The sequence below is a fragment of the Salvia hispanica genome, chromosome 3 (genome assembly GCF_029641045.1).
Source record: "Salvia hispanica isolate PSC_SH4W2 chromosome 3, Shi_PSC_v1, whole genome shotgun sequence".
Taxonomy (NCBI): domain Eukaryota; kingdom Viridiplantae; phylum Streptophyta; class Magnoliopsida; order Lamiales; family Lamiaceae; genus Salvia; species Salvia hispanica.
The window spans coordinates 16,820,723-16,834,599 of record NC_142694.1 but is presented as its reverse complement, the minus strand read 5'-3'; the positions used below and the strand labels follow the sequence as shown (position 1 = coordinate 16,834,599).

General features: G+C 38.7%; 1 protein-coding gene across 1 annotated transcript; it reads left to right on the top strand.

Moving 5' to 3' along the window:
• The first annotated feature begins 6,249 nt into the window (after window positions 1-6,249).
• PDE312 (Nucleic acid-binding, OB-fold-like protein) lies at window positions 6,250-13,014 on the top strand. Its single transcript, XM_048115894.2, has 12 exons — window positions 6,250-7,192; window positions 7,846-7,905; window positions 8,065-8,094; window positions 8,929-9,002; window positions 10,094-10,175; window positions 10,700-10,773; window positions 10,946-11,012; window positions 11,123-11,215; window positions 11,599-11,775; window positions 11,856-11,906; window positions 12,153-12,304; window positions 12,412-13,014. Exons 1-12 carry the CDS (start codon window positions 6,467-6,469, stop codon window positions 12,857-12,859), a joined length of 2,034 nt encoding a protein of 677 aa, XP_047971851.2. The 5' UTR covers window positions 6,250-6,466; the 3' UTR covers window positions 12,860-13,014.
• The last annotated feature ends 863 nt before the right edge of the window (window positions 13,015-13,877 follow it).

The window sequence follows — 13,877 nt, the reverse complement described above, 5'->3', positions numbered from 1 at the left end:
TGTTGACGGATGACCAAAATGATCAAATTTCCATATGTTCAGGACCACAAAATCCAAAAAATAATGTTTAGGACCAAAAACATAAATGACCATATGTTCAGGATCAATTTTGGCCCTTACTCTTAGATAAATATAAAAATTTTCAGATATGCGAGCATGTTTTTCGTATAATAAGAATGAAATAATGAAAACCTAGCTTATTAATATCGATAAAAAAAAAACAGCCGAATGCTACCCAATCATCTAGTAATTTTAATAAAAAAATGATTAATAGGAGTACCTTTTTCAACTAGTTATACATAGGGAAATAAGCTTTGGATGGTATATCCAGAAATTTAGAAAATAATTTTAAAAATTAAAGATCTTTGTCAATTTATTGCGATGGGTCATTCTTCAAATCCGATAGATGTGTGTGACATATTTTATCCTATTAGTCATATGTTATCCAACATCGAATTTAAATAGTAGGACGTCGAAATGATGTTGTTTCATAATTTTTTTAATTAAAGCTAAGTCATATAAATTTAATTCACGATTAGCCATGTAGGATTAAAAATCTGCGTTATATTATTTTCATTATACTGAGGTGATTTGACAAATTTCAAAACCTTCACATTCTAAAGCGGAAAGGATATCGGAAACTAGATGATAGAATTGGTTAATTGGGTTTCACCTTCAAATATTTGTTTCATTTCTGTTATATAAATTAATTATTTACAATATTTCCAAAATTTAAACAATGAACTTTAATGTAATTGTGTTTGTAATGCTATTTAAAAATAATTACTCAATATACTAAATATCTACTATTAACAATTTATTGTCATTATGTAACCATTGAGCCCCTTTTCTTCTATTGTAAGCCCAATAGCATTTTTGGTATTTTTTTTACTGCGAGTGCTATTATTATTATTTTACCACGAAAGGTGAAATTTATCCACCTGCCCTATCTAAGGAACCAAGAATGTGCTATCTTTCTTGGGGGGCTCCGTTTCGATAATTTGATAAGAAAATTTCTATGATCTCTTTTTTTAGTGTTTAAATAAATCAAATAAAACAAATAGAAGTACAATCATAACTCGGGTATACCAAGAGATACAGCCAACTAGTCAAGCTAGCGAGCTGGGGTGGGGATAAACACAATACAATCGAAACTTGGGCATTACTCAAGGGCTTATATCAAGCCGGTTTACATCACAAACTAAACAAAGAGCTTAATCATAGAAAGCCTAGGGCTTTGACAAGCGTCCTTGCCAAGTAGAGGTTTACAAGGGGAACATAGGCATACCTATGAGGGGGAAGTCTGGGTCTACCCCCGAAACCACAAACAGGAACCCTCCAGTGGATCTCCATGTTCTATATTGTCTCGTGGTCTATTTGGGATATAAGAAAATGTCGTGTTTCATGATTTCAAGTCTAATTGGGAATTCGAGAAGAAGAGGCTCTTATAGCGGCTTGGTCTGATCTCGCTAGAATAAGTGGTGAATAACCTACCTACACAGCATTAGAGGCTGGTCAGAACCAAAGAGTGCACGAAAAAAGAATCTCATCGCACACAGAGAGCTAGACTACGATGTTCACACGGGGTTAACTTTCTTCCTTTTCCATGTTTGCAGGAGGTGCACTTTCTATGCTCTTGTGGTTGTGGTGTTTTGTGGATATTATATATAAACTCCTAAGAAAGGAGGAAATTACAACTGATGTTAAGAGGGCTCGAACTCGGCACCTCATACATTGATGTCTAAGCTCCTTGCCGTTAGGACAAAGGCTCTGGACTGGTTGTGGTGTTTTGTGCTAGTGTAAGGTTATGCTAAGAGCTATTCTTTTTCTATTTTTATTGTCTTAGCTCAGTGTGTGTGGTGGTTCAAGTGATTTTGGTCTGTTGATTTGCTTTTTTTCATTTTTCTTGTAACTCTCTGCTCATCTTTTTCCGGGGTTTTCATTTTAGTGCATTTATATTGCACATATTAAAAAAGTGTATAAAAGTAAATACAGTTTACTACAAAATATCGTAAGATAAAATACAATAATCACAACATGAGGATTGCTCTGCTGAGCGCTCAAAATGAGCGCCAACGTGAGCGTCACTTTTTTTTTTTCATTTTATTACAGTTTTACAATACATTATTATTTGTTAATTAATTTTACATTATGAAATTTTCTTCTTTCTCTCTATAAATCTGATTCTCGAGTTCATCTGCACAAGGTTTTTATCTCAAAAAATATCCGCTCAATTTTTTCTCCATCGTTTTTTTCTCCAAATTGAGATTCCAGTCTTTTCTACAAACTCAAATTCAACAACATGATACGAGGTGACTCGTATCAGGGGGATAACTGCGAGAGATCGCGGAGAAGATATTGGTTCGTTCGCGGGGAGAATCCCGTCGAGCAGCCAACTATCGTTCAACCAGGGTTTTGAGCAAGAAAATAAATTGCAGGAATGAAAGAGACGGTAAAAATAAGATAATTCTGATATATTGATTGATTGATGAGAATAATAAAGTATCTCCTATTTATAATAGGAGTATTATAAACCTAACGTGCTGAACAAGAAATAAATATGCTAGAAAGATATGATAACTAAATAATTAATAAGATAGGAGGAATATTCTTGCAGATATGCTCGTATCAACTCCCCCACGGTTAAAGTCCACCTTGTCCTCAAGGTGGAAACCACGGCACAAGAAGGCGGTCCAGCTCAGAAATTTGGCTACCATGAAACACTTCAAGAAGCTCTATCCCTAGGCTTGCAAGTTGCCAATATAATTGCACGACATCTGCTGGTGCAATCCTCAATCTCAGTCCACAAAAAATTAAGTCATCCCCACTAATTACAGCCACTCCATCAGCACCCATGAGATCATAGTATTCCCAATAGGTCTCGGCTTCAGCTTGATTCAACTCTACTCCTCGGTCAAGGTGCAACGATGACAGCATTACATTGGCATTAAGAGGTTTAACTCCAATAATTTTCACTTGTTTAAGTACCCGCTGAACATAGGCTTGAATCTTCTTCCAATCCCGAGCAGAGTTTTGCGAGATACTTCCTCCTGGATCAAACGCATACCGAATTAATAAGCGTTTCACCTCGTTGACGATACGCGTCACCTTGAGGCGATCAATGACACCCTCATCCTCGGTGCCTTTATGCTGAGAGTCGTTCGCGGCTGGTTGTGGGGCAGCATCCGGCAGCGGTGCTGCTGAATGGTGATGGTTCTGTGTATCCCTACAGGAGGGTGAACACCGCAGTGGGGCTTGCTGGTCGCAAGATGACAAAATGAGCTGAATGCACTGTCCGGGCAGATTATGCAGCGGCTGAGGAACACCAGGGAGTGAAAACATCGAAGTCTCCCATGGTGGAGGGCCTAGAAGGTGGGTTACAGGCTGATGCAACGACTGACTTCCAAGAGGCAACGGCTGAACAACTGGAGGCGGTTGTGCCTGTGGTCCTAGGTTGAACCCCGACAACGGTCCTGAGGTGGGCTGCTGCCAAACCGGGGGAGCGTTCTGTGGATCCGGCTCAGGCAAATCAGGCAGAAGGAGGCTGTCCACGCGACGGTCGATGATGGCAAGATGAGACTCCATCTCGGCAAATACCCCCAACCTTCGGTCATGCTCGTGCAGCGGAGGCGCAGCTGCATCAGAGGTCGTGTAGAACGGCTGATTTTTGTGCTTTAAGGTGCTGACCCAAGCCTTGACCATAACTACATCATCCTGTTCTTCAATTGCACATGAAACGTCAGCCGTCTGGGAAGGAATCGGCTCCATCGCCTTCTCTGCATCGACTACTTGAGAAGGGAAATCTGCCACTTCGGACAGAAACTCAGTACGACGGTCTTGTGCAGAGCTATCATGCCAGGCTTGTTTGTAACCACGTTGCCAATCCGGGGTCAATGACTCCATTTCGCGAGTTACCTGTAAAATTCTACCAGACACGCCATCACTAATGTTGAGAAGAAAACTTGGGAAGAGCAATTTCCACTTGAAACCCCTGTCTACCATTAGAATGACAATATTTTTCATAATTCTCTCGGAAGATTGGATCCAACATCCCTATGTATACTTTGGATATGAATTCAAAAAAATATATCTTGGCAGCTTCTCCATCCCTATTGTTCTCAGCTACCAGCAAGGAATAAGAGCTATTAAAAAGAACGCCAGGATCCCATGTAGATGGTACCTCATTCTCGGCTCTTTGTCTGAGCGAAATTGCAATAGAGGATCCCGAAATTATAACCGGTACACTGCTTCGACCTCCTAAATTTGTCCATTTTGGCTGCTTGATGTTGATGGCCTGCCAATCATCTTTGCTCTCAGACTCTTCCACATTAGGATCATTTGAAACTTCTATAGAAACATCCAAGCCCTCTTCCAAGATCCATTTGTCATCAAACTCATTTCTTCCAGTTATACTATCTCCAAATTTCACATTAATCTACTTAGATGCCTCAACATTACTCACGGGGTAAAGGTACCCTCAACACTAGAATGAATAACGTCTTTTGCCTCGTCATCACCAATTGTATCTGATATCATGGCTGCATGGTGGGGAGGCTGCTGGGAACATGTGTGTTGTTGGAGCGAGTTTGGCATAAAGTACGACGTCGAAACGGGGTGTGGGGCGTGATGGAGAACAGCCGGGGCGGCGATGGTCGGCAGCGGTAGGGGACACGATACCGGTGCCATGTAGGGGACGCTGAACGGAGGGGTTGGTGGAGGTCGCGTCGCGACATGTGGATCGCCTAGGCAACGTTCTTTTGCATCCATCCGTAACACCAATTGCTCGACATCTGCGGTTAAGCACTCAAGCTGTGAAACCAAGGCCGCTATCGATAGGTTCGGTTCCAAATCCGGCATCACCGGATCATGTGGCATGACGAGAGGCTCCGCATAGCCGAAACCGTTGGTCGTTGAATGACCTTGCCAATCTGGTGGATCAGGAGGTTGTCGATATAGTGGCGGCGACTGGTAGTAGTCAACGTTCTGTAGGCCCGATTGCATTTGTTGTGGCTGGATCTGGTATGGCGGCTGGTGACCATACTGGCGGTCAGTGTATCCCACGTCTGGGTAGCATTGTAGACCGGACAAAGCAGTCGTTTGGAATGCCGTATCCCATCTACTAGGCAGGGGCGGCGGTGCCGAGTACTCATGGAAGGGAAGCTGTCCCTCAGTCTCCCAAGGCGGTTGCTGATGGTGGTAGTTGATGTCAGCTTGGTAGCGCTCTGTGTGGGAATTGTAGAGCTGCTGCCAGTCCGGCGGATCGGGCGGCGGCTGCGATCCAGTGTTGTACGCGTTGGGCGGTGGCTGAAAGTAGTGCACGCTGTGTGGCAGCCCTGTTCGGTAGGGGTACTCCAGATTGGGCTGCGTCTGTGCGTGGGTGTGATCAAATTGGCGATGGTGATAGTCGGTGTAGGTGTATGACATGATGACATCGTTCGGAGGAAGAGATCCGATGAAAGCACCAAATGATACGAGGTGACTCGTATCGGGGGATAACTGCGAGAGATCGCGGAGAAGATATTGGTTCGTTCGCGGGGAGAATCCCGTCGAGCAGCCAACTATCGTTCAACCAGGGTTTTGAGCAAGAAAATAAATTGCAGGAATGAAAGAGACGGTAAAAATAAGATAATTCTGATATATTGATTGATTGATGAGAATAATAAAGTATCTCCTATTTATAATAGGAGTATTATAAACCTAACTTGCTGAACAAGAAATAAATATGTTAGAAAGATATGATAACTAAAAAATTAATAAGATAGGAGGAATATTCTTGTAGATATGCTCGTATCACAACATATCTCTTGTAATTTCTCACTCCTAATATTTCAAAAACCCCAAATATGCAGAGAGATGTAAAATACACGCAGAGAAGTTAAGATTTCACTTCTTTTTTCTCCTAACTCAAAACTCTAAAACAAAGATTAACCAAAAGACAACATATATTAATCAAAGAAATTGAAATTCCACAACCTTTTTTTTCTCAGCATCCAAAAATCTCTTAGCTTGTAATTTTTTTCTCCTAAAATTTTAAAAATATCAAATTTGGATGAATCAGAAGACAAAGTCTCAAAATTTCAGATTTGGGGCTAATGGTTTTAAAAAATTGGAGGGTCAAAATTTGAGAACAAATCTGACAATCAGCGTAAGCATTCCAAGTTATTGTTGAATGGCAATTGAAAGAAGCATAATTGAGAAAAAAATAAGAATCGAGCAACAAACAGACAGATGCAGAATGAAAGAGGGAATTGAAGAATGAAAAATAGAAAGGAAAAAAATGAAGGAATTGGTGAAATTGAGAATTGAAAAAAGAAGAAGAAGTGAGAATTGAAGAGAGGAGGCGCTCACGCTGGCGCTCGTATTGAGCGCCCAGCAGATTAAGTATAATTATTAGCCGAAATCCAAACCCCATTTCGTAACTAACAAAACTAACTTTATCCACTCCCCCAAAACCCCAATCCCAAAAATGCAATCTTTCCAACTCCAAACCCTCTCTTCCTTCACCACCTTCCTTCCAATCCCACCAAAACCCTTCCTTAAACCCCACAAATCCATCAAATTGAAGCCCCATCTCCTCCGCTCCTACTCCTCCGACGAGTATCCCGTTGGCGACGACGACGCATTCCTCGCCTCCTTCGGCCCAAAGGAGAAGGAGTCCGAAGAGGAAGCTCGGAGAAGGAACTGGGTCGAAAGGGGCTGGGCTCCCTGGGAAGAAATTCTCACCCCTGAAGCCGATTTCGCTCGCAAATCCCTCAATGAAGGCGAGGAGGTGCCTCTTCAGTCCCCTGAAGCCATCGAGGCTTTCAAAATGCTCACTCCCAAGTACAGGAAGCAGAAGGCTGCTGAAATGGGCCTCACGGAGGATGAGTTTTTCGCGAAGCAGTTCGAGATTAAGGGTGAGATTCCCGAGCCGCTCGAGCCGTTGTGGAGTGGGCCTTTGGTGCTGGGATTGGTTCCTCCCAGGGACTGGCCTCCTAGGGGGTGGGAGGTCGACAGAGAGGAGTTGGAGTTTATTCGAGGTGCTCATAAGATCTATTCGGCTTTGAGAGTGGATCCGGAGAAGGTGGAGGAGCGGTTGGAGAAAGGGACGGAGATGGAGGATATGTGTTTGGAGAGGTATAATATGTTCCTGAAGCAGTACAATGAGTGGGTGGAGGCGAACAGGGATCGGTTGGAGGAGGAAGCCTATGAGGTTTATTTTGGATTTGATTATCTACTTTGTTGCTTTATTGCTTTTTCTTGCAGTTCTGTGGAAAGCCTGAAATCTGAATTAGTTTCTTAGGTATACTGTTTCTTTAATGAGTTGGTGATTCTTTAATTATTCAATTCTAAAGTGTGTATACATGTTTAAAGTCAATAATGAAGATACGTGTGTTGATCATTAGTTGCGTAAAGACATTGTTCTTGATTTGAATTCATTATGTCGATGAAAGATTGAATCTTGCTAATTAGTAGTTGGTGCACACTAATAGAAAAGAACATGCTTGTCCTTGAACTTTTCCTGTTGGGGATGAGGAGCAGACCGTGGATGCTGCTCGTGCTTAGGAAAAACCCGCTCTTAGTCCTATGTAAGTAGTTTATAAACTGCACTGCAGAGGGAACTCACAGTAGGTAAGCCTTGCACAACTGGCTCAACCTAGAAGACCTTAGTGGGATTTGAACTCATGATCTTGAGTGACAGGTTCACCCATATGCATTGACTAAGTCAGATCTAAAAAGCAAAAGGGCAAACATGTTTCTACTTTGTTATTTGTATGTAATGTATGTGTGTGCGCATTGTGTAGGAAAGAAATTTTTCTGATAATGCTACTGAGGAAGGTCTCAAATAAGTATGTCACGTTGCAGGTTGATCAAGATTATTATCCTGGCAGAAGGAAAAGGGGAAAGGATTACAATGAGGAAATGGTAATTTCAATGCTGGTCTTTTTATTCATACCCTATAATATTACAGATATCTTCCATCCTCATAGTATTAGTTTACTTAGTGCACTGTCATGGGGTCAGTTTGAATGATTATGAATGAACTAATTATTTCCTTTTTTTGTGACATTCACGGTCCTGCAGTATGAGCTTCCGTTCTATTACCCAGGAATGGTAAGTAAACACTCACAGCTCTTTAATTTCTTTATTTCCATGATTTCTACGTATATAATTCAATTTCCGTTCAAGTTTTCTCTTCTTGAATATTTCCAATAGTTTGTTTATCTTTCCTTATTAAAAACAAATGAAAATATAAACTCATGTGTCATTTCATTTCATATTTGGTGAATTGCTTTGTATATTACTACCTCCGTCCTTTAAAAATAGCAACTATTTCCATTTTGGTCCGTCACTTAAAATTATGTACTTTCTATTTTAGGAAAATTTTGTCTCTCTAATGCGGTGAGACTCATTACCCACTAACAATACTTCAATCACTTTTTTCTTTCTATCTCATTATCCATTAAAACCCGTGCCATTTTAAAAGTTGCCTTTTTAAAGGACGGAGGGAGTATGTTTGAACACAGCTGTTTCATTTTCATATTTTCATGTTTTCTTGGTTTCCTAAGCGTGTTTTTTTACCATTTAACTGAAGTTTCTAAGTATCCTTTTGTAGCTTTTTATTGGATTTTGTTATAGCAAATTAATCTAGATTTTATCTTTATATGTCCTTTTTTATGGTTTTTAATTTATTCTTTGTGTTACCTGTTGAGTAAGCTTTTTATAAAATTGCAGCTGACATCTCCGTTATATGAGCTATGGAAATATCTTTTCTAATGAAAGGAAAATTGTGTTCATAATATTTGGCTAGTTATCAAATTAGCTTTCTGATGTTAACTTATGCAGTCAGAGTATGTATATTGTGGTAAATATATTAATGAAAAGTAAATATGCATTCAAGTAGAATTTGTTTGTAATTATTTTCCTTCTTTTCCTTCTTTTCCAAAGATATGCTCAGGTACAGTAACTGCAGTACATCTTTATCAAGGAGCATTTGTTGACATTGGAGGTGTTCACGATGGGTATGGACTATTGCTTCTGTACATAATGTTTGTTTCTTATATTTGACCAGTTCTTGCATGTACATTGTGTTCAGTTTAACCTTTACCTTGAGGTTCTTAAAGAAATGAGTAGCTTGCCCTCTCCTTTAGGTCCAATTGATGTAAAACATCACATATTTCTTTATCCCTAATAAACATAAATACTACATGTCTTACCCTAAAAAGGTTTGACGATATACCATGCTGGTCACAGCCCTTTAAAAGAATAGAGCTTCCACTTTGTAGTCTGTGGTATAACATGAGTGTTTATACAATTAAAAAGGGTTTGATTATTATTTATGTGGATATACAGCCACCAGTCTTTAGTGCTCCGTCAATTTTTGTCTCCATAGGACATTCATTGCTACATTTTAGTTTTATCAGTATTAGGATTTCCATAGGAGCTGTATATTGCTCATATTCTTGAATACTAAATCATTTTAATTTCATTATTCATCAAGATGCAATGGGGGATCTTATTTTCACCTAATAGATACTACCTCCGTCCCATTCAAGATGTCCACCTTTCCTTTTTAGTTTGTCCCATTCAAGATGTCCACTTTTTATATTTGGAAATAAATTTCTCTCTCCTCTCTTCTCATTAAAATATTCAACCACTTTTTTCTCTCTACTTACTCTACCTAACAACTCCTCCTTAAATCCCTTGCCACTCAAGAATATGGACATCTTGAGTGGGACGGAGGTAGTAATTCATATTTCTGTGGTTTATGTGCAACTCATTTGCAGAGTTGTCATTGATACCTTTCCTATGTTATGGTTTTTAGATTCTTTAACATTAATTCCTAGGTAGTTAACATTAATATATCATCATGGTTAGGTTTCACATCCATATGGTTAATCATCTTTTCCAGGTAGTATCGGATGTGGAATTTGTTAACTACTACTTCTAGGATAAACTGGTACCTATATTGAGGAGGTTATTTTGGCTTACCTCAACCCAAATGGAACTCCTTCAACTTGTAAATGCATAACTACATTACATGCATCTGTGACTTTTCCTACTCTGAGTTCGAATTTTCAACACCAGCCTTTACATTGAATTGACCATTCAGGTGGGTTCCTATAAAGCGTAATGATTGGTACTGGATTCGACATCACATTAAAGTTGGGATGCTCGTCCTTGTTGAGATTACAGTAAGTTGACCTCAACTTTTCTTACATATAATAGCACTGTAGCCCGCTTTAGGCTCTTTAATTTGTACTCGTTTTAACATAGTTGGGTGTTAAAAAACATAAGGATAATTTTATTTGATATAAAACCTTAAGTAGTAAGTGTGAGAAACATTATTGAACACATCACTTTTTGGTGTTGCAGATAATGCCCCATATGCTTTTGTATAATCAGTGATGTTACTGTAGTTCGTATCGTTTTGAGATTGTTTATTATAGTACTGATACACAGACTTGTTCTGTTAATACTATTTATTCTATAGGTGCAACTCCTACTTTCCATAATATTGACATTGTATGTTAGGATATCTTTGTGTACCAAAAAAATGTAGCACACTTCACAAACTCGAATAAGATGTTAAGATGCCTGTTGTGGGTTATTATTGCTGAAAACTTTATCTCACTACGGGCATTAATGTTATTGTTAAGCTGTTTACCCACCGGAGATCATGCATGTTGAACAATCTGATATAATTTCCTTGGTGCAGGCTAAACGAGATCCTTATCGCTTTCGATTTCCTATAGAGATGCGGTTTGTCAATCCGAATATAGATCACCTAATGTGAGCTTCCTATATACCAACTTATAGTTTCAGAGTCATTATTATCCTTCTCAACTAAAGTCTGTTTCCTCTTTTGTGGATCTATGTATCATTTTTGAATAAATTGCCAATGCCATGTATGCAATTTACTTAACAGCTCATTGATATATATCAGTTGACATGGTTGTTGCAGTTTCAATAAATTTGACTTCCCCCCTATATTTCACCGAGATGACGCTGAGATTCCAGATGAATTACGTGTGAGTAATTCTATTCTTATCCATTGCTGCTCCAGTAACTCTCCTATATCATGATCGTCAAGCTTTCTTAAACTTAATGTTTAGCAATTTGTTTGTCTTTTTTTATACAGCGTGATTGTGGAAGACCTCCAATTCCTAGAAAAGATCCTGGAATTAAGTGGGAAGAGGAACCTTTATTATCAAACCACCCATACGTCGATAAGGTATTCTAAAGCTTGATCCAGCTTAAAGCACTCCCATTCATTATTACAAAAAATATTTGATCTTTAATTGGTCATGTGTAAAAGTGCATGTTTAGTACAAAAAGGGTGACCAAAGCTCAATATATGCTGCCTGTTGATTAAAGTAACAGCAACGAACCTATAATTAATGCACTGAACTCTAATGAATTTGTGGTCCTGGTTTCAGAATCATGTGGGTTCAGTTAATTTATATGCAAGTGCAGTTACTTTATATGTTATGTGCAACAAGTTTGTAGTTTTTACGGAAAATCAGGGTTTTACTATAACCCAGCCCTTTTCTGATCGACATTCATCATGCTTGAGTTCCTTGAATCTGCATCTAAGATATTCTGTGTTGAATGCAGCTATGGCAGATACATAACGCTGAACAAATGATATTGGATGATGTGGATGCAAATCCTAATAAATATAAAGGCAAACGCTTATCAGAATTGACCGACGAAGAAGAAATTGATGATGAAAACTGCGTAGAGTATGGAAGAGCTAAATACAAGAACACGACCGTTCCCAGAATGACATTGGTAATCTTTTTTTTCTTTCCCTTGTTATCTCTTCATGCCTTGAATTTATTTATGTGAGATTTTCTCATGCTCACTTGCAGAAAGTAAACGTAAATGAACTTGATTTGGAAGCTGCACAAGCTGAGCGTCAGGTTTGTTTGCTAATCTGTATTCTTTTGCAGCATTAGTACATTTTGATGCTTCGGCTGTAATTCACATGTACCCTATTGTTTTAGTATTCTTCACATGCAATTGCTTCCGTAAATGGTAGACTGTCCAACCCGGTCTGCTTGCATCTCAGTTTGTCCGAAGACAGTTCATTTAATCGAAAGATTCTCATCTTGGATGATTATCTCTCAGTGCGGAGAAAAAGTTCGTTAATTTCTGCCTTGTTTCAGCTGCATAACAAACTAAGGAAAGAAGCCGAAGAACGTGGAGAGACGTATAAGATTACTAAGCTGAGGCGCAACGAGGAAATGGATGAATACGATCTTATCCATTGGCGAAGATCATTCGAAGAAAGAGAAACTCTCCTCCGAGATATAAGCTGGTACGTTTTGTTTCCATATTTGGTTGAGAATTTCAGAGGATTGAGATTTCTGGAATTGGAGATTTTGTTTGTTTTCAAACTTGATTTTTCTGTTTTGTAACTTGCAGCCGTCGAGCTCTGGGGCTTCCGTTGGAAGAGCCAGGCAGGTACGTCGACCCGAGTTTCTTCGGAAAAGACCAATACGACCCTGATAGCGCGTTGTATCGTTACGACTACTGGGGGGAGCCAAAGAACTCTGAGAAGAGCAAGCAAGAGCGCATGACGGACACTCACAACAAATCGATAGTTGGCAAAGGAACGGTTTGGTACGAAATGTCGTATGAGGATGCTGTCAAGCAGCAGCAGCAGAGGGAGAAACTCGGGCTCAAGCCTGAGGAGTATGAAGCAGAAGAGTCGGACAGGGACCCCGGAGAGGAAGATGATGACGACAGCGATGATGAGGACTTCGATTACAGCATTCTGAGTTCTACGAGTGTCGGCGCTGCGTCTAGCCAGCCTCATGTCAATGGCACTGAATCTCCGAGGCTGTCGGATGAAGGAATGTTTGAGGATTAGTTTTGAGGTGAGGTTGAGATATCAATTTTTGTAGCTATATAGAATATATACTGTATTTTGGCCGTGCCCATATGCATAAACTATGTAGTAAATCTCATATATTTTGATGGGTATGCATATGGAAGCTGAATATAATTCCTTCCTATACACTAGTATATGCGATGTGTTACTCCTTTTGAGCTACAATGAGCTTAGAGCATCTTCATCATTTACACTAAATTTAAATCTATTTTAATATAAATGTTAAATGGATTTTGTAATATCATTACAACTCTATTCTGAATTTTAGAGTTCCATTAGAGATGTTCTTAAGCATGCAAAATGACTCAAATCTTTAATCCACTCTTTTTTTCTTTTCAGAGTTAATACTAATAAGATTGTTGCGTAATCGGCATATATTTTGCAAATTAATGAACAGGATTACTTAAAAGCATTTCAATGGAGAGGTAAAGTCTTAAACTACCATATTTACCTTATTTTCGTGAAAAATCATTCTACAATGGGAAAAGGTAATTGAGAATGTATTATACTTTTTTGTTTAAAAATGCATGTTGTGCTATTTTTTTTTTATTTTAGAAAATAATTTTTTTTTTTATATACTTTTTCGCTTTAGAGTTTGTTACTTTTTGGAAGGATATATTTCCCTTCTTCTCTGTATACCTTCCCTCCTTGGAGATGCTCTTATAAGATTTATCTTATGATAATTAATATTTCCATTTATTTCTTTTTACTTTAATTTTAAATTTTTTTCCCTCTATCTGTTTTTACTTTAATTTAGTGAAAATGGCTAAATAATCATGAAAGATTGTAAAATTATGTTAAGTTCCACACTTTTCAAAACCTGAAAAATAAATCATAAAAAATGAAAATTTTGCAATGATCTTATCCTTCAATTTTCTGTTGACGGTAATGTGGTAGTAGTTGCTAGTACACTGTAACGTATACTTAAGTTTGAAACAGATTTTGTCCATATGCTTTAGTCACCGAAAAGGAAAATAATGAGATAATTGCAACAATT

Excerpts from the sequence above, each read along its gene's own strand:
- PDE312 (XM_048115894.2), top strand. The coding sequence starts at position 6,467 with ATGCAATCTTTCCAACTCCAAACCCTCTCTTCCTTCACCACCTTCCTT. Across the intron at positions 7,193-7,845 it reads TGGAGGAGGAAGCCTATGAG|GTTGATCAAGATTATTATCC; the intron begins GTTTATTTTGGA and ends GTCACGTTGCAG. Across the intron at positions 8,095-8,928 it reads CGTTCTATTACCCAGGAATG|ATATGCTCAGGTACAGTAAC; the intron begins GTAAGTAAACAC and ends TCTTTTCCAAAG.